At 28.6% G+C, this 18639-nt stretch overlaps 2 protein-coding genes across 9 annotated transcripts; one reads left to right on the top strand and one right to left on the bottom strand.

Annotated features, from left to right (window-relative positions):
* Nucleotides 1–1891: 1891 nt before the first annotated feature.
* Nucleotides 1892–11988, bottom strand: LOC130669359 (calponin homology domain-containing protein DDB_G0272472). Of its 5 annotated transcripts, none has more exons than XM_057472193.1 (7): nucleotides 11942–11988; nucleotides 10913–10956; nucleotides 4972–5333; nucleotides 4487–4627; nucleotides 4261–4401; nucleotides 4000–4155; nucleotides 1892–2402 (listed from the first exon to the last, which is right to left on the bottom strand). In XM_057472193.1, the coding sequence occupies exons 1-7, from the start codon at nucleotides 11971–11973 to the stop codon at nucleotides 2283–2285; spliced, it is 996 nt and encodes a 331-aa protein (XP_057328176.1). In that variant the 5' UTR covers nucleotides 11974–11988; the 3' UTR covers nucleotides 1892–2282. The 5 variants fall into 5 exon arrangements, with proteins under 5 accessions (XP_057328176.1, XP_057328177.1, XP_057328179.1 ...); XM_057472194.1 differs by lacking the exon at nucleotides 11942–11988 and adding an exon at nucleotides 11660–11885; XM_057472196.1 differs by lacking the exon at nucleotides 11942–11988 and adding an exon at nucleotides 11054–11130.
* Nucleotides 11989–14419: 2431 nt separating this feature from the next.
* LOC130669357 (phosphatidylserine synthase) lies at nucleotides 14420–18582 on the top strand. Of its 4 annotated transcripts, none has more exons than XM_057472183.1 (6): nucleotides 14420–14551; nucleotides 14655–15003; nucleotides 15110–15934; nucleotides 16866–17088; nucleotides 17246–17300; nucleotides 18483–18582. In XM_057472183.1, the coding sequence occupies exons 2-6, from the start codon at nucleotides 14750–14752 to the stop codon at nucleotides 18545–18547; spliced, it is 1422 nt and encodes a 473-aa protein (XP_057328166.1). In that variant the 5' UTR covers nucleotides 14420–14551; nucleotides 14655–14749; the 3' UTR covers nucleotides 18548–18582. The 4 variants fall into 4 exon arrangements, 3 of the variants coding, with proteins under 3 accessions (XP_057328166.1, XP_057328165.1, XP_057328167.1); XR_008990162.1 differs by having other exon boundaries at nucleotides 14423–14573; nucleotides 17246–17373; XM_057472182.1 differs by having other exon boundaries at nucleotides 14423–14573.
* The last annotated feature ends 57 nt before the right edge of the window (nucleotides 18583–18639 follow it).

Consider the following 18639-nt stretch of genomic DNA (forward strand, 5'->3'; position numbering starts at 1 on the left):
AGGGCTAAAAATTTCGTATTTTCAAAAATTCTAATTCGTCTCCGAGAAAAATTGTTTTAAAATTATCATTTACTCAATGAGTGCAACAAAGACAGTCCCATTAATTTTTCTGAGTGTGAGAAAGAGGTCTGGTAGCGTATCCCCTTAAGGCTGACCGTACTAACCGAATTTTACTGTTCTTTTAATTTATTAATTAACTTTGATGACTTCCGAAAAAATGCAGATGTCAAACTTTTTCGGAAGATTTTCGCATTCGAGTGACATAATTATTCAAGCATATAATATATATTCAATGTATGTTTATAGAAATAAGAAATATATGCATGTACTATCCAAGTCCTATTTCTAGGCCTGATAGGCTGAAATAAAAATAAAAAAATAATTAAAAAATACAGTACGTACTGCTCACCCTTAAATTAATATTGCTAGTATATCTAAAAATTAATATTTTTGTATACTATAATACATCCTGAATCGAAATCGAAACTGTCGTACAACTTAAAATCAATTTTTTCTCAAAATCGACTTCAAATCGCGACAAATACATTAATAATATATAGATATATCAGCAGTAATAATTTTAATCCGGATTAAAAATAAACTCGGTTTGAAAAACTGGCCCTAAATTATTCAAAAAAAGACTGCGACATAACTTTGTAAATAACAATTAAAAATTCGATGACGAGAAAATTTGAAAAATAAAAAATGAATGAATGAAATTTTTTCTTAGTATTATTTTATAATATAAAGATTTAATGTATACAAATTTATCTAATTAGTTTAAGATAATTAAGTTAAAAAAAAAAATGAATCTGGGTAAATAAATGAAAAGTTTTTTTTTGAAAATGGGGAAATAATTCATTTATTAGTTATTTATAATAAAGCTGTTTATATATTATTGTGCGAATGTACTCCACAACAGGAAGATTCAGCCACTGAATCTCTTTAGTGCTTGCTTACAAGCGAATGATGTTAAAAATCACTTTATTCATTTACTAATTTTATTAATAAACATTTTTTTTTTTTCGACAGTGAATCCATCACAGAAGCATCAATATTATCGTACTTGACTAAGCTAAATATTTTGAATAATTTAGTTTGTTCGTTTGTTTGTAATAATCTTTTTTCATTAGCACAGTATTATCGCGATTATCGAGTACAAAATGATTTTTTAACCTTTCCATAAAGCTTAATATAAACTGTATAAAGCATCATTACATTACAAACCACATTTTTTTTTTTTGGTTTTTTTTCCGTTATAAATTCATACGCCAACACATATCATACGATTATCACTTGTATAAATGATTTTTGTATACATACATTGTCGCACATTTTCCTCGTTTTCCCCACAAAACAAATTTTTTTTATTTTTCAAATCATATTTGTATTAATATTATTATTATCTAATCTTAGCGACGAATGATTTTTTTTTTATAAAGAATTGCAAAATATTTAAGTGACAACTGTGATATAAAAAAAATGTTAGAATAGTATTAATATATTCGTACAATATTTATAAATTATTTGCAATTCTTGAATAAGTATATAATTTGTATTAAATTTTTTTGCAATTAAAGCCAACATATTAACATTATTATTATTATTATTAATATTATTTTTATAACATATAAAAAATGATTAAAAACAATTTTATAAGCATTTAAAAGTACATTTTACAATTAATTTTTTTTTATACGCATCGAGCGTCATAATTTAGTTTTTTTTTTATCGAATAGCCAACTAATAATATAGCGAAAGAACACAGCGCAATTTTGTTATTATAGGCACAAATAGAAAAAAAAATACAAAAGTTTATTAATAATAACATTTTTTTATACCAATTGATTAAAACTCACTGGGGATTTAATATCGCATCCATAAGTATTCATTTAATTAATTTTTCTTTTTTAAAAAATTTTTTATTTTATTTAATATTTGTTTTGAACTCTCGACTTGTTGCAGTAGGCAAGACTCGGACAAAGTTTGTCAGTTAAAATTTCGATTGAGCCGCGAGAAAAATGGCACGAAGCGAAATCAAGCTCACGAGTCTTCGGCAGTTAAACTCATTAAGTTGTTGTATTTATATTATTTATTATCTGTTTATAACAAACATGATATTGTTATTATCAAGAGATGTTTACGCATAATCTCTATTTTTTTTAATATCTATCGTTATTTAATTTAATGATCTTCGGCTGATTTTAATGTCATTTTAACGTTATGACAGATGATATTGATTAGAGTATTTAAAATTATTATTAAAGATTGATGTATATCTTTTAACCAGAGCTGGCAGTTTCAATTTTAACGTTTAAGGCACTCTCATCTGATTTAACTTCTTGATCAGCCCCATTGGTTTTATTTTGCTTGTTTTGTCTGACCAACTCTGCACGCCTCTCCTTTAAAGAAAAAAATAAATAAATTATATTAATTATTTTCAAAGCAATAATAATTTTAGTATTACAGGTCCTTTTTATCAAATTATAAGCAAGTATTTTCAGGTGAATAAAGACCAATATCGTGTGTTAATTAACTTTATTCAATCATACACGGAGAAAAATGTTGGCTCAAAACCCAACAATTTTTAATATGCTGTCGACCAAACTTGATACAGGAAGTGAAGCATCCACAAATTTATTATGCTCTTATAAAAAATTATTATGCCACATCACAATTATTATAATGTATGAAAGTAATTGTTATTAAAGCTTATCGATAAGTTTCTCGCGCGTAGTAAGTGTTGTGATACAGCATAATAATTTTTCGTATGAGCACAATAATTTTTTGGATTCTTCCATTCCTGTTTCAAGTTTGGTCGACAGCATAATAAAAATTGGTAGGTTTTGAACCAACATTTTTCTCCGTGTACGACGTTTCGCTCGTATTATTCCAGCATCCTCAGGTATCTAAAAAGATACAAATTACAAATTTAAAACCATATTACAACAATTACAAACATTTATTATCAAAATTATCTATAAATAAATGAACAATAAAAATCAAATATACCTGAATGTAAGTCAACGTACGGTCAACACATTGGAATCATTACTGGCAAGTTTCAAAAACAGAACTTTATTCAAGTCAATCCTTAATAAATTCATTCTGCAGTCCAGATTATTTTATTATAATATAAAACAACAATTAATTTATAGTGTGTATGTTAATAAATAGCGAATTATTAACATTTTATTTTGATTGATAACATGATCATTAACAATTTATAATGTGTATATTAATAAATAGCTAATTATTAACATACACATTATAAATTAATTGTTGTTTTATATTATAAAATAATCTGGACTGCAGAATAAGTTTATTAAGAATTGACTTGAATAAATTTCTGTTTTTGAAACTTTCCAGCAATGATTTCAATGTGTTGACCGCGTGTTAACTTCCATTCAGGTATATGTAATTTGATTGTTTACTTATAGATAATTTTGATAATAAATGTTCGTAGTTGTTTTAATATGGTTTTAAACTTGTTATTTGTATATTATTAGATACCTGAGGATGCTGGAATAATACTAGCGAAACGTCGTATGATTGAACAAAGTTAATTAACACACGATATTGGTCTTTATTCACCTGAAAATACTTGATTATAAACAATAATAATTTATAAAGCTACAATATCAAATAAAATATAAAAAATAATAAATGAGTAAAATTCCGAAAATTTATTTAATTATAAAATTGGATTAATACTATAATTTTATTATACTTTTCCAAGTTAGTATAAATAATCAATACTCTAAATAAATTTTCGAATTTTACAACTTAAAGTGATATTTGTTTAAAAAAAAAAATTAATTAAAAATAATATAAAACAGTAATTTCCACAAGCTATTATGTATAATAATTAATCTAATATGTGCTAAAATAAATAAAAGAATGAAGCTTGCGTTCAGTTAAAATAAAAATAAAAAATAATTGTGAAGGTATTTAAATAAAAAGTAAAATCGTGCCAAACATTTCAAATTATGAATTTACATGTTGGCGAATAGCTTGAAGACGCCGTTGAATCTCACGCTGTCGATTTTCTTCCGCGATCGAGACTTTCATGTCGATTTCACGTTTTTTTGCCTCGAGCTCCTTCATTGCGATAACGTCTGCGGTTTCGCGTACTCTCGCTAGCTTCACCGTATTCTGATCGTTTGTAACGACATTGTAATTATAAGTTAGTCATATATCTACTATATTACTTACAAGAAGAAATTAATTATACAATAATAATAATAAAATAAATCTTACGTGATTACGAAGTTTTTCTTTTTGTTCACGTTCTCGATTTTCACGACGTTCTCGAGCTTGATCTAATTTTCCTTGGATCTGAGACTCTAATTGTTGAGCTCGTTCAGTCATACCCTGACGTACTCGAATAACTTGATCTTCCTAGAAATTAATATTATTTACTGTAACGATTAAATGGAAAAATAAAATTTTTTTCTTCTCATAACATTTAATTTAAAATACTGACATGTTCCTTGAGACGATCAAGCATTTTTTTTATGTTCTCATCACGTTGTGCAGCAGCAGTCTTGAGCTTCTCTTCAACAGCAGCCCGAACCTCTCTAGTCTGTTGTTCCAGATTTAAACGGGTCTTTTCAACGCTTTCCAACTAAGACAAACAAAAAAAAATACCAGGCGTATATAAATTTACTATAAGCAACATTATAAATCATTATAAATACATAGATATTTAGGCTAGAAGTACCGGTGTTGGCCACTTTAGGGCCAGTTTTGGTGACTTAGAAATTTTAAATAAAATAATTTGTAAAATACGCAATGATATAACTAATTTTTTTAATTCGCTCAAAGACAATTTTTTTACTGTATTAGAATGGAATTTTTTTAAATACTTATTCATGAATTAAAATAAAATATTAAATGTCCAAAAATAGAGCAGTGTCGACAAATGGTACTTCTACTCTGTAATGTGAAAAAAAATTAAAAAAACCTTACATGGTCTTTAAGTTTACTCTTGAGCTCGCTCATGTGAGCCTCGCGCTTCTCTTCAGAACTATTCATTTTAGCGTCAAGAGACTCACGAGTAGCCGACATAAATGCTGTAGTAATTTCATCCTTCTTACGTGCAGTCTCTTCTATTTTGCTCAATTGTGCTGCCAATGTAGCAAGTTTGTGTGCCTCTAAAGAGAGTCTTCTCTCCTCAGCAGCTTTTAACTTTTCTTCAATCGTCGATTGCTGAGTCGGCGATGGCTGAGAACGTTGCGGTGATGGTGCACGTTTAGGTCCAGTTGGTTCAGCCAAAATTACTTCATAACATAATCCACCCTTTGATTGCTCTTGACACCGAATCTCAGTAGCTAATTAACGAAAAAAATTATTAATTAACATTTTAATTATATTAATAAATAAAATAATTGGTAATAATAATAATAAATCTTATGGGTAGCATGCATCTAATAAAATTTATTTAAAGTTTTTGTTTTGTAAATTATTATCATCAGATAACCCAGAGTCAAGTGACTTGTTATTCCAGTCTCTGTATTTCCTCTGTCCGTCTCTTTTTTTTTCTTATATTCTCATCTCTTGTTTCTTGTTTCCCTGCTTCCTTTCTTCCTTATTTCTTTATTGTTTTTTAGCCCTCATTTTGCGAAGGGCTAATGAGACGAGCTTTACCCGGCAGCCAGTCAGCGGGTTGCTATGTGCAGGGTAAGGAATATGAGTCAGCCGTGAAAAGGAGAAAGATCGATCTGGCGACGGAGCCGTTGTCTCTAGGCGCCGCGACGTCTGGAGTCGAGTACACGCACCCCTATCGTATCAGACCAGCCGGCAGACCCTCGTCGCCACTATCGTATATTCCTCTTCCGCTCCCTTCTTCTTTTGATACGATATAAATATATATATATATATATATATATATATATATATATATATATATATAAATGTATATGGTATCGTATATTTTCGAATTACTCTTATTCCCGACATAGATATATATAATTTACTCGACTCCATGCTTCAGCCTCGTGTCAAGGGTCATACACCTCAGTTACGTAGAAATGCCAGTAATAATGGGTGACGACTATTAAATAAATGCAATCATTTCGTGGCAAATTATCCGTGTCAATATACTAAATAGTTAAATATTTATCATAAGAGTAAATAAAAAATCGTGCGAGCTGTAACACATTCATCAGGCGCAATAAAAAATATAATATACTTATGAATGAAATTCCCTTAATTACTTACTAATAAATTTAACTTTCTTTGGTTGTTTAGTACGAGCTTTTCCTTTTCCGCATGGTTTCTTCATGGGTGATTTACCTTTCTTGTGACCAGCTTGGTAAAAAAATTTAGAATAAAAAAAAATAGATAATACCTGGAGGATTTAAATAAATAAAAAATGACTAAATGATAATGTAAAATTTAACATGATATCGATTGATATTCATGTCACATGTCAGCTAAAACTCAAGCCGGTATGTGTAGCCATCTTGGGCCGCACCCTGATCCATGAAATACGTCAACCGGGAGTTGAAACACGTGTGTACAATATCATATATAAGGATAAGCAACTTGTAATCTTTAAAGGCCTTAAACGATCGGTTTTGTCATGACGATCAGTCAAGGACAATAAATACTCATATATATATTATAAGAAGATAGTAAATGTATGAAAAAATAGTTTTATAATTGAACGGAAATTCTTTCATCACGCGATCAGATTCTGCAATCGATTCTAATCTTAATGCATAACTGAGAGGTCACGTCAATATCTATCAACGATTTTTCAATGAAAATGTCAAAGTGATTTTAGAATAGACTAGTATTATAATTAGAGCAAAGTTGGGTGGAAAAAAAAAAGTAATTTGATATTGCTAGCCAGACTAATAACATTTTCTATCCATCAACTCTCATTCTCTTCTTCCTCTCCTCGTCTATCCTTTAGTACGACACAGTAATTTTACGGGATTAATTGAATTTTCTTCAGGAAAATAGATACACGAGACTATTAACAAATACCTAGAGTAAATTGATCGAACTGCAGGTGGCCTAACGATACTGGCAGTATCGATCAGTGCCGGTATATACTGCAGATAAAAAATATAGGAATTAATGTAGTAAAAATATATATACATTCACAATAGTCGCGTGCAAATGGCCCTGACGGCAATGATTGAGGAATAATTTTTGCGAGAAAATTGTAACAAACTGCCCACAAAAAAAAAAAAAAATAACTCTGCAGATACGGAAGTCATTATTATTCTGAGCAATTTGATCCGCATTGATATTAATACACAAATTTTCTAAAAAAGACAATAAAAATAGTAATCTATTTTTTTTTTATCCGCAGTTTAAAAAAATGATACGATTCATTAGATTCCATTAAACGTCAAAAGACATTGATCTCTGATAAATTGTTAATGAAAGCGTTAAGGAAGCATTTAATCGACTAGAAAATTTATCAGACACAAAGGGAGAACCGTAAATAGGCAGAGGTAGAGATAAAATATAATATATTTTTTTTTCCTTAATTAACATTCAGTGTTTTATTACACTCACCTACGACGCTCAAAGGCGCCTTGCAGCTGTGGCAGAAGCACTGCAACACGGAATCACGTACAAGATCAATCAGCATGATTACAATAAATCCGTTTAATTTTTCAATTAATATAAACCAATTGTTTTTTTTATTGATAATAAATATGAGTTATCAAAAAATAATTAATCGGCAATAGGAACAAAAAAAATGATTTAGTTCCTGGGGCGGTGGCTGAATAGCAACTGATCCAAACGTTGCGCCACGACGCCGGGCGTCGCTCAATATCCACCTCCGTCCTCACTACCCTCTTTTACTACCCTCTACTCTTTCTCTCACCCTCGATAATATTACACTTGTATACTTGGAGATATAGATGCTAGTAGTATATAGTAGTCGTTATTTCTCTTCCTTCTCTACTGAATACTTAAGTATTTGCTGTTCGACTGGCTGTCAGGCACGTGCGCACACGTATTACATTTACGGTGGATGTGCAGAGTGGTAGTATAGAGGCTGAGGTGATAAAATAAACCCTAGACCTGTACCCTCAATTTACACATTCAAACACTCTAAGATCATTTCCACACAATGCCGCAAATTTGATAAACCACCTTTCGATTAACTTCTGGCATAATCTGTTTTATTAATCAAAATTCATGATACAGAATACTCTCTTGAGTATAAACTCTAGATAACAAGTATATCGATATTGTCGCCAATTTCCGATGACGTAATCCCTAATATCTCGGGGTTGTTTTTTTCTGCACGAATGACTAATCGTAAAAACCTAATGGTATAGAAACGTCAAATAAGTAATGAATTTATTATTTATTAACAAGTGTAACACCGGTATATAGTATTTTTTACTTTTATGTGCTTTAAACATTACCCTCGATACTACCTGCTGTTAGTTCTGGAGTATTGACGTTTAAAATAAAACTTCAATGTAAACTCAAAGAGATTGAGTACCATATTTACAATTGTAAATAGAATTCAGATTTCTATAATATTGTACATATAACTATATAATAAAGTAGGCCAACCAACGATAACTGTTACAATTATTTATAAATATAAAATTCCCCGATATTTTACCATTTAAAAATGTTAAATTTGTAGGGCAGAAGTACCATTTGTGGCCAGTGCTCCATTTTTGGACCTTTAATGTTTTATTTAATTAATAGTGTGATAAAAATACCCTAATAGCACAGCTTGCTTAGCAAAAATTTCCTTGAATTTTTCGTTAAATGTTCGTCAACTTTGGGCTTTTCTGTTTTTGACGACAACATGTATACAACTTGCTATACAATTTGACGTAAATTTACTACCCGAATTGAAATGAAAATTTACTTCAAAAGTTGTATGAAATTGTCGTTAAAAACGGAAAAGCCGAAAGTTGATAGACATTTGACGAAAAATTCAAAGAAATTTTTATTCGGGTTTTTTTCTAGTAAAAAGTTACCTCTAAATTGAGAAAAAATTAACCGCAAATCTTTCTTCCCAACTTTTGCTGTCCAATTTTCGGCTAATTTCGATAATTTCAATTGTCAAATTAGTGTCAATTTTAAGCTAAAGTGGCTATTAGGGTATCTTCGAATTCCATTTAACCCGTCAGCACTCCCGTGATTTTTAGTGTCTCGCTTGCGCGACAGCGACATCCTATAAGTTGAATAGTGTCCTGAACGGGATTGCTGACGGGTTAAAAAATTAATTATTTCATTGCGTATTTTACAAATTATTTTATTTAAAATTTCTAAGTGGCCAAAACGGTAGCTCTACCCTATGTACTTAATTCAAAATCCAAGTGCTAAATTTTTTTTTAAATCTAATTTATGCATAAGTTAAAATGAAGTTTATCTATAAAGTTTCTCTCGCAATAGTAAAAGTTGCTGATAAATTTCTCTAAAATAAATCTGTAATTGGATTTCTGAATCTATGTGAATGTTTTGATTGAAAGTAACGAGAAAAGCAGGTAAAAAACGTAAGAAAAATAACGAAAACAACAAACCAGGTATCATCAAGAGTCCGATCAGACAAGCTGCTCTTCGCGTTAGTGTATAAAGAAGGAAATAAATAAAAAAAAAAAGATCGAACAAAGGTCTGAAAGACGCTTGAAAAGGTTTAGTAGTTGCTCTTTCTCTTGCTCCTTTTTCTCTCTCAATTTCTCTCAACTGTTTATACTAGGCACACACATTTCACACACGTGTTTGTCCTTTAGTTGGCCAATAAATGGAGAGAGATACATGTATCTTGACGGATATGGTGCGGACTGGAATCAAGTTACCCCACGCATCATGACCGACCCTATATTAGCCGGTTGCTCAGCAACAACAGCTTTCGTATCAAAGTCAATTACAAATGCACATCAGTTTCGCTGCAATTAAGTACCATAAATCAATTTAATAGTAACACGACATACTCAAGATTTCCCTGTTGGTTGAGATTTATAATCTTCATTCTTTATATATATGCATCAGTACGCGGTGAAATGAACTTTTAAATAATCACCAGTAGTGCTCCTGTTAAAAAATAATAATAAGCCAGCAGATGAGTCATGGTTTCAAGGACGACAAAAATAGCTGTACACACTATTCCAGACAAGTCCTGGATTTAATTTTGAGAACCACTGAGTGTCGTTTTGCAGTTAAATTTGCTGCAGTTGCTACCTTCAATTGTAAAATACCGGGTGAATTTAGTTCTTGAGTTCGAGGACACGACCCAAGGGCTTTGACCTTATCAACATCCATATAATATATAATTCTCTTATTTTAGACTTGCCCAGCTCTATAATTTCATTACTTTACAAACATATTAAAAAAATTCAACCCTCTTGTTTACTTACGATATCTAATCATATTTAACATTTTTATTACTAGTAGTTTGAATTTTATTAAAAATTATCCGTTTTACTTGATAGGCCCTTGACACTTCCGGCCATCGATACAGTATACGCTTGTTGACGTTTCCTCGTTAGGGTTCCATAAACACCGATGTACAATGGATATTATCCAGACACACCTTTCATTGTTTACAATCTCAATAGCTTATTTGTTAAATACTTAATACTATTAAAACTTTTTATTTTACAGCTCGCTCGACTTATAATACTAATAATAATAACTTTTGTGTTGAATTAAAAAGATCAGGCTTTTATATTATTTAATTATTGATTATATATATATAATCTATAGATATGGGTCTGATGATGTTAATTACCATTAACGAAACGTTACCCGAAAAATAATAAAATGATGTCAATTAAGCAGATTAGTAAAGCCATTGTCCCTTCATTTGAATAATTATAATATTTTTAACAAATATAATAAATTATAATAATTATCTTAATAATTAAATTATTATCTACTTTTTTTATTATATATTTTAAACAATAAAACATACCCTCATTGATAGCAGCAGATTCTGTAGTAGTTGCCATCTTCAATCTAAAAAATTAAAATATTATTTTATAACAATTTATTTATTGATTTATTACAAATAATATTTTTATAATAATCACGAGTTTATGTTAATTAATATTACATCTCTTTTCGTGTATATCTAAAGGCATAAATATTTCATTTAAAATTGTTATGCTTGAAGTTAATAGTAAACAATAAATAATGACTAATGATCAATTAAACTGATAAATTCGGAGCTATAAAATATTGTCTCGCTCAAGTGTCAACGTCTTATCTAGTGATATCTTTAAGGATTGACTGAACTCAACGAAATTCATTGTTGTTTTATTTATACATGAGCACACAAAGAGAAATGCGTTTCTTTATTCATATTACGCCGTAAGATAAAGATATTGTAAACAGCAAACATCCGGCATTTTTTTGAAATTTCAAATTAAACAATTTCAATATTCATCGAGAAAAATTGACACAAAGGATTGTCAAAAATTTTTAAATGTACTTTCAAATTAATTTTTTATAATAATATGTAATTTGTCATGTGAAAAACAGTAGCCGGTAATAAAACTCCAAATTTAAAATTTAAAAAAATTTATTTAAATAATTAAAAAAAAAATTAATTAACCATAAAGAGTAATTGTATTCAATTATTGATAAATAATGTTTAGGTACATGATACATTTTTTGGAGTTTTCTTTGTTAGCCCGAGTCATTAAAATTGACGTCTTACCTCAGAAATTACGACGAAACTCGTTGAATAAAATAACTATACTCAATTAAAACGATGTTTTTATTCTAGTATAATTATAAAAAAAATTTTTGAATTTATTTATAAAGGATTTTAATAAAATTATCGACACTAACAGAACAAACACTGATCTCAACTGTGAACTGTTGATCAGAAGTCTGCTTATGAAGCAGCTGCCTTTTATTCTGGCCAACTAACACTCGGACAAAGGCTTACTGGTATAAAAACCAGACAAACAAAATCTCTGTACACATACGTACTTACTGTGAGCGGGAATTAATTCTATTGGTTGACATGATTCAACGCTTACTTCTTATTCGCTCGTTTAAATTTCCAACAGTTATATTTTTGTTTTTCTGTTTAATACCATTCAATAACAACTGGATGTAGATATAGATGTGTCATGGTGGTAGTGAGCGTTGTCTGGAGTGTTCGTTGTCGTCGTTAAGGTTCTTGTTGCTATTGCTGTTGCCGAGTAGAGTATCTTATTTATTCAATAGATTTTTTTTAACTGTCTGAAACAATAGAGACAGTTATGAATTATTACTTTTAAGATTATTTTATATTTTTGTTCTCGTTATTATATTCATCAAATTTATAGTTTACTTCCTGGAGATATTTTACCATTATTGTTGATATTTTTTTTATCATAGTTTTTTTTTTTAAAGATCATTAATACTAAATATCATTTATTGCACGCCTCGAATTTAATTATATCAAATTATAATATTTTACAGAATTACTCGAATGTGTCAATTATTGATATGCCATAATCTCTATGGAGTTGAAAATTATATGATACTGAAGTTAGTCGACGTCTAATAATTTTCAGATTTTTTTTTAAACAATAAATCATAAAAAAAAAATATTTGAAAAAATTGCACCTGTAGTTTTTTAAATGTTCTACATGTGCGTATTTTTAGTCTTTGTTTTTTTGTAATTGATTTGTTGATAAAAAATTTCAAAAATTACTAATTCTCTGTTAACTTCAGGATCATTACTGAAGTTAGCCGGTTTCTGATCATTTTTTTATTTTTTTTTTAAACAATAAATTTTAAAAAATAGGTATTTCAGAAAATTCCACTTGTAGTTTTTTAAGTTTTTTACATGTGCATATTTTCAGTTTTTTTTTTTTTTTTTTTATTTAAATAAAACTGTTAAAAAAAAATTCGAAAATTGTTAATTGTCTGCTAACTTCAAGATCATCAAATTTTTATAACTCTGAAGTTTGCAGACAATTAAAAATATTCAAATTTGTTTTCAACAAATTTTTTACGAGAAAAAAAAAAAACCAAAAATATGCACATGTAGAAAATTTAAAAAACTATAAGTGCATTTTTTCAAATATTTTTTTTTTATAGTTTATCGTTTTGAAAAAAAAATTCAAAAATTATTAGACATCGGCTAACTTCAGTATCATAAATTTTTGTTGTTTCCTAAGACGTCACAAAATTTAATTTATTTTTTTGTCCAATCTTTTATGTTATAAATTAGTCGCAGTAGTGAATGTAACTGACAAGTAAGAATTTTTGAAATTTTTGAATAGATCAATAAAATGTAAGCAAAATAAAAATAAAAAAATGCGTCTGTAGATAAATGAAAAATCAGTACGCGCATTCTTCAAAATTTCATTCTAAATTATTTATTTAAAATTTATAAATTGTCTCATATCTGCTACATTAAATTCATATTAGACGCGCAATTTCTAGGAATCTACGCATTTAAAAAATGAAATAAAAATATTTATATTAAATTTTAAATGGAGGATTTTATTTTTTAAATAATTTTATTAACTCTTTCACTTGTTTATTTTGTAATAAAAAAATAGACACAAAGTAATTTCATAAAATAAAAAAAATATATGAGTGAAAACAATGCTATGAGTCATACATAATGATAAAATAATTGTTTAATTTTATTATTGTAGTAAAAAATCTCAAGTACTTTGAGTTGTAGTTTTGGTATTATATCCTTGATTTCCTTTGTCTTTTTATAAAGTTATGAAAACAATTTAATTTAATTTCTCTTTATATTCGATTTATAAACAAAGAAAATTAAATTTCAAGTTTGGATAAATTGATATTGTAAATTAATTAAGTTAAGTATATAAATATTATACGATCTTAAAGTATGATACTGAAGTTAGCCGACGTCTAATAATTTTTTGATTTTTTTTCAAAAGAATACATTACAAAAAAAAAATATTTGAAAAAAATTGGAACTATAGTTTTTTTAATTTTCTACATGTGCATATTTTTAGTTTTTTTTTTTTTTGTAATTGATGTGTCGAAAAAACAATCAGTTGATTGTCTGTCAGTTTCAGGATCTTCTTAAAGTTAAAAATATGCACATGTAGAAAATTAAAAAAACTATAGGTCCAATTTTTTTCAAATATTTTATATTTATAATTATCGCAATTATTTATAAAAACATGAGTGTGAATGTAGCAGACATCAAAAAATTTAAAATTATAAATACATATCATATTTAGAAAAAATGCACTTATGAATTTTTAAATTTTTTAAATGCGCATTTTTTTTTTAATTTTTAAAATTAATTATTTACTCTATTTATTGATAATTTTAAATTTGTCTGATGTCTGCTACATTCACGCTCACATAAAAACATTCAATAATCAGTTTGTAATTTAAATTTGAATTGGAAGTAGTACGTTTTATTAATTCTAAATCTATAAATAAATGAAAATAAATTAATGATTAATTAAAAACACGGTATGAATAAGCAGAAAAATGATGATTTTGCTGTACGTGGACCAATAATAACATTTAGACAAAACAGCCAACGGTAGATAAAGTAGACAAAGCTAGAAGTAGAGAAAGTGTCTCCATCATCAGTTAGACTCGAGGTTTTGAGGTAGAAACAATAAAAGTACATGGTGAAGTAAAACATAACCTAACTTTTTAAATTGAATCTTGATGAATAAGTTAGTGTTCATTAAATTACGTTGAATTTACAGATAGGCTTTGACAGAAATATACGAATGACAATTAGTGATAATTCAGGAATAATAATAAGAAGAAAAAAAAGAAAAATTTAATAAAACTCGCTGAAATGGCGAGTACTGAAGACTCAAATGAAATCCTTGTGAAAAATAGACTTAGACAAAATGAGGACATTGGTGTTGTAAATAGCTTTGGCTCAATGGACATTGGCAGAGGACATCGGTTGCGAAGTGAAACTGATAGCTTTCCAAACATAAATGAAAGACCTGTCGACGATATTTCTATTGAATTTTTTTATACGCCACACACTTTAACATTACTTTTTCTTTCAATTAGTGCTGTAATCTACTTTGCCTTTGTCAGGTAATTTTATTATCAATTATTTACTACTAATTCAAATAATAAACAATAATTTAATTATTACTATTTATATAATACTATATATATTTATTTTATTTAACTTTCCTAGAGACAATCATGATGTTGATGACAATTTATGGGCTGGAATTTTATGTGTTATATTTTTTTTCCTCATAATATCAGTGTTGACATTCCCAAATGGACCATTTACAAGGCCACATCCAGCTGTTTGGCGAATCGTCTTTGGCTGTAGTGTTCTCTACCTCATGTTTTTACTATTTATGCTCTTTCAAAGCTACGAAACTGTAAAGAAAATCCTCGTATGGGTGGATCCAGGATTATCGACGTTTCGTATTGATATGGACAAAGAATATGGTGTCAACTGTTCCGATATTACTGTCGAAAAAATTTGGAATCATCTTGATGTCTTTGCTCTGGCCCATTTTCTCGGTTGGGTTTTCAAAGCTGTACTGGTCCGTCATTTAGGTTTACTTTGGGCAACAAGTATTATGTGGGAATTAACAGAAATGGCATTTGCACATTTGTTACCAAATTTCGTCGAGTGCTGGTGGGATGCCGTTATCCTGGATGTCGCAGTGTGCAATGCACTTGGAATTTGGGTTGGTTTAAAAATTTGCTCAATACTGGAGATGCGAGAATACAAATGGGTCAGCGTACGTGATATTGAGAGTACTACTGGAAAACTAAAACGTGTTGTTTTACAATTTACACCCGCAAGCTGGACTTCGGTACGATGGCTGGATCCATACTGTACATACATGCGTTTTGTTGCTCTCTGTCAGCTTGTCATTTTTTGGCAAATTTCCGAACTTAACACATTTTTCCTTAAACATGTTTATGAATTTCCACCGTCACATCCATTTGTCGTGAGTCGATTGGTGTTGGTTGGCGTTATTGTTGCACCCTCCGTTAGGTGAGAATTTCATTTATTAATAAATATATTTGTTTATTTTATTGGAAAGCTAATTATTGGAAATCAATGATCATTAAATATTCACTAGTTTTATTATTTAATGATAAATTGTCTGGACATCAGCTTTTCAATTATAGCCGCTGTAATTAAATATACATTTACGTATTAGGGTGACCCAAAAAAATATAATAATTCTTTATTTTTTATATCGTATAAAAATTTTTAAGTCTTACGTATTTTACAAACTTTTTACACAAATCAACACGATTACAAAATTTTTATAATTCTTTTAAATATTAATTTTTAAAGGTAGTTCGAGAATTTTTCAAGTTTTGTAGTAGTATACTTTTAATGTTTTTGAACGAGCTTTGAATACTAATTTTTTTTTTATTGCCAGCTTACGTGATTACAAATAAATCTAGAATACGAGATATAAAGAAAATTAGTCATAAATATATTGAAAAGGTCATGTCAGGAATAATTTTATTTTAAAATAAAACTTTTAATTTCATTACTGTGGATCGCTAATAATTTTTTTTCTAAGAAATATCATTCGTATAAATCCTCAATATTTAAATTAAAAGCTCGTTTGAGAAAGTCCCAAGTATCATAACTGGCAAATTTATAAATTCTGTAATGACCTTTAAAAATTAAAATTTTCAAGAGATTATTTATTTTCTACGCATCAACATTCGCCGTAACGAGATAAAAACTTTGAGTAAAATAAAATTTGGGATTTAATATTTTCAAAATTTTTGAATAACTTCTAAGAATTTCTTTACTATGCTGATCTTTGGAGCGAGATAAAAATGCGGGAAACTAAAATTTTCATACAAGATTCAAAAATGAATTGATTTTTTGCGCTACTCTAATATATGTGTACTTATATTTATTGATTAATTAATTAATATTTTTATTTCCATAAATTTAGGCAATATTATATGTATGCTACCGATCCGACATGTAAACGAGTTGGTACTCAATGCTGGGTGTACGGTGCGATAATGGTCACGGAAGCATTATTATGCATTCGTCATGGTGCTGAACTTTTTGAACGAACTCAGGCAGTTAATATCATAGTCTGGTTACTATGTCAAACATTAATATCAGTTCTATGTGTCTACGGTTGTGTTCTCTGGCATCAATACTTTGAGGTATATATAGTTCTTAATTAATTTATAACACCAACGATTTTAAAAACTTTGTTTTAATTGATTTTATTTTATTTTATTCAATTACTAACTTGACTAAAAATATTTGTGTGTTTTTCTGTGCTTTTGGAATGTGTTTTTTTTTATTTTTTTATTTCAGAAAGGAAATAATACCATGGCGCCAGACACAAGTCCAACAACGCCTGAATCACCTGGTACATAGTTTTTAAATATATTGTTTATTTTTACGCTTTATTATTTATGTTTTAAACTCGATTACTAAAAAAAGTAGGTCAAAAATGATCGATTAATGGATTCAAGTATGAAAATATTTTGAGCTTTCCGGTTATAGGGTAAGTCGACTAATAAATGGATGGCTAAGCTATTTCTCAGGGTTTTTTAAAAAAATTATATAATAAAATATTGATAAATTTTGCGATAGTACGTTATATTTAAATGAAAATTTATAAATTCAAAAAAATTTCAAGAAATACTAGTATGTGAATAAAAAAAACCTGGGAAGCGGTTGAGTCTGTGGACCAACCCCAAAACTTCCCGCTTTAGAGCTCGGAGAGCTCGAAAATGTTATCGTTGGTAAACTTTTGAGTTCTTCAGAACAAATTTGCATGTGCGCTGCGGCTTTAGAAGCACATCGGTCGAGCGATATACGAGTTATGCAACAAAAATTTAAAATAAAATGGTTTTTAATTTTTATTTTTCGTATAACTTGTAAATTACTCGACCGATCGACTCCAAAATCTAATCAGTTTCAAGTCTTGAGCCCTTTTGATTGCCGCTAAAAACATTCAAATCGGTTGATTCGTTCCAAAGATATCTTTGGACAAAAAATGTTTCCACAAACACGTGTGTGGGCGTACGGACGGACGAACGGACATCCATCTAAAAAGGGTCAAAATAGCTTTCTAGGAACTCAAAGTGTTGGGATCTAATGAAAACTTTATTTACGAAAATTATACCGAAACTAATAACTTCTTTTTTATGAAAACTTTCAATTTTCATAGCGGAAAGTTAAAAAAAAAAAAAGAAAAACTGAGAAAAAACTAATTTTTTCATTAAATAAAAGAAATATTCTAGTTGTCACTCTATTTGAATATTCCGATGAATTCTTATAAAAGTTTTTTTATCTGAATAAATCAAAAATACGGTACTTTTTATAAGAATTTATAAGATATTCTCAGTGTAAATTTATCAAAAACTCACCCAATTATTGAGGGTCATCCATTTATTGGTCAAGTTACTCTACGTATTGAAATTAATAACAATATTTGAATTTTTTGGGCTAAATTATAATTAAATATTTAACATTCAATATTCTTTTTTATTTTTTATTTGAAATACGTATGACAGCTTAATTAATTTATCATAAATAATTTTAGGAAACCTGGGAGGTGCTAAAAAAGAATCTTTGGAACATTGTGATGATAAGAAGAAAGACCTGTAAAGATGAAGACAAATTACAATAGAAATTTTTTTTTTTAACAAATAAGTAAAGCTTGATCTATTTCAAATTTTCTAGTCGTACGACCTGATCAC

Source organism: Microplitis mediator, chromosome 6 (genome assembly GCF_029852145.1).
Source record: "Microplitis mediator isolate UGA2020A chromosome 6, iyMicMedi2.1, whole genome shotgun sequence".
Lineage (NCBI taxonomy): Eukaryota > Metazoa > Arthropoda > Insecta > Hymenoptera > Braconidae > Microplitis > Microplitis mediator.

Bases quoted from the DNA above. Each gene is read 5' to 3' on its own strand.
- LOC130669359 (XM_057472192.1), bottom strand. From the start codon at position 7,612: ATGCTGATTGATCTTGTACGTGATTCCGTGTTGCAGTGCTTCTGCCAC. The intron at 4,402-4,486 runs GTCAGTATTTTA...ATTAATTTCTAG, and splicing joins TTGATCGTCTCAAGGAACAT to GAAGATCAAGTTATTCGAGT. The intron at 4,156-4,260 runs GTAAGATTTATT...ACAAACGATCAG, and splicing joins AAGAAAAACTTCGTAATCAC to AATACGGTGAAGCTAGCGAG.
- LOC130669357 (XM_057472183.1), top strand. From the start codon at position 14,750: ATGGCGAGTACTGAAGACTCAAATGAAATCCTTGTGAAAAATAGACTT. The intron at 15,004-15,109 runs GTAATTTTATTA...TAACTTTCCTAG, and splicing joins ATCTACTTTGCCTTTGTCAG to AGACAATCATGATGTTGATG. The intron at 17,089-17,245 runs GTATATATAGTT...TTTTTATTTCAG, and splicing joins TCTGGCATCAATACTTTGAG to AAAGGAAATAATACCATGGC.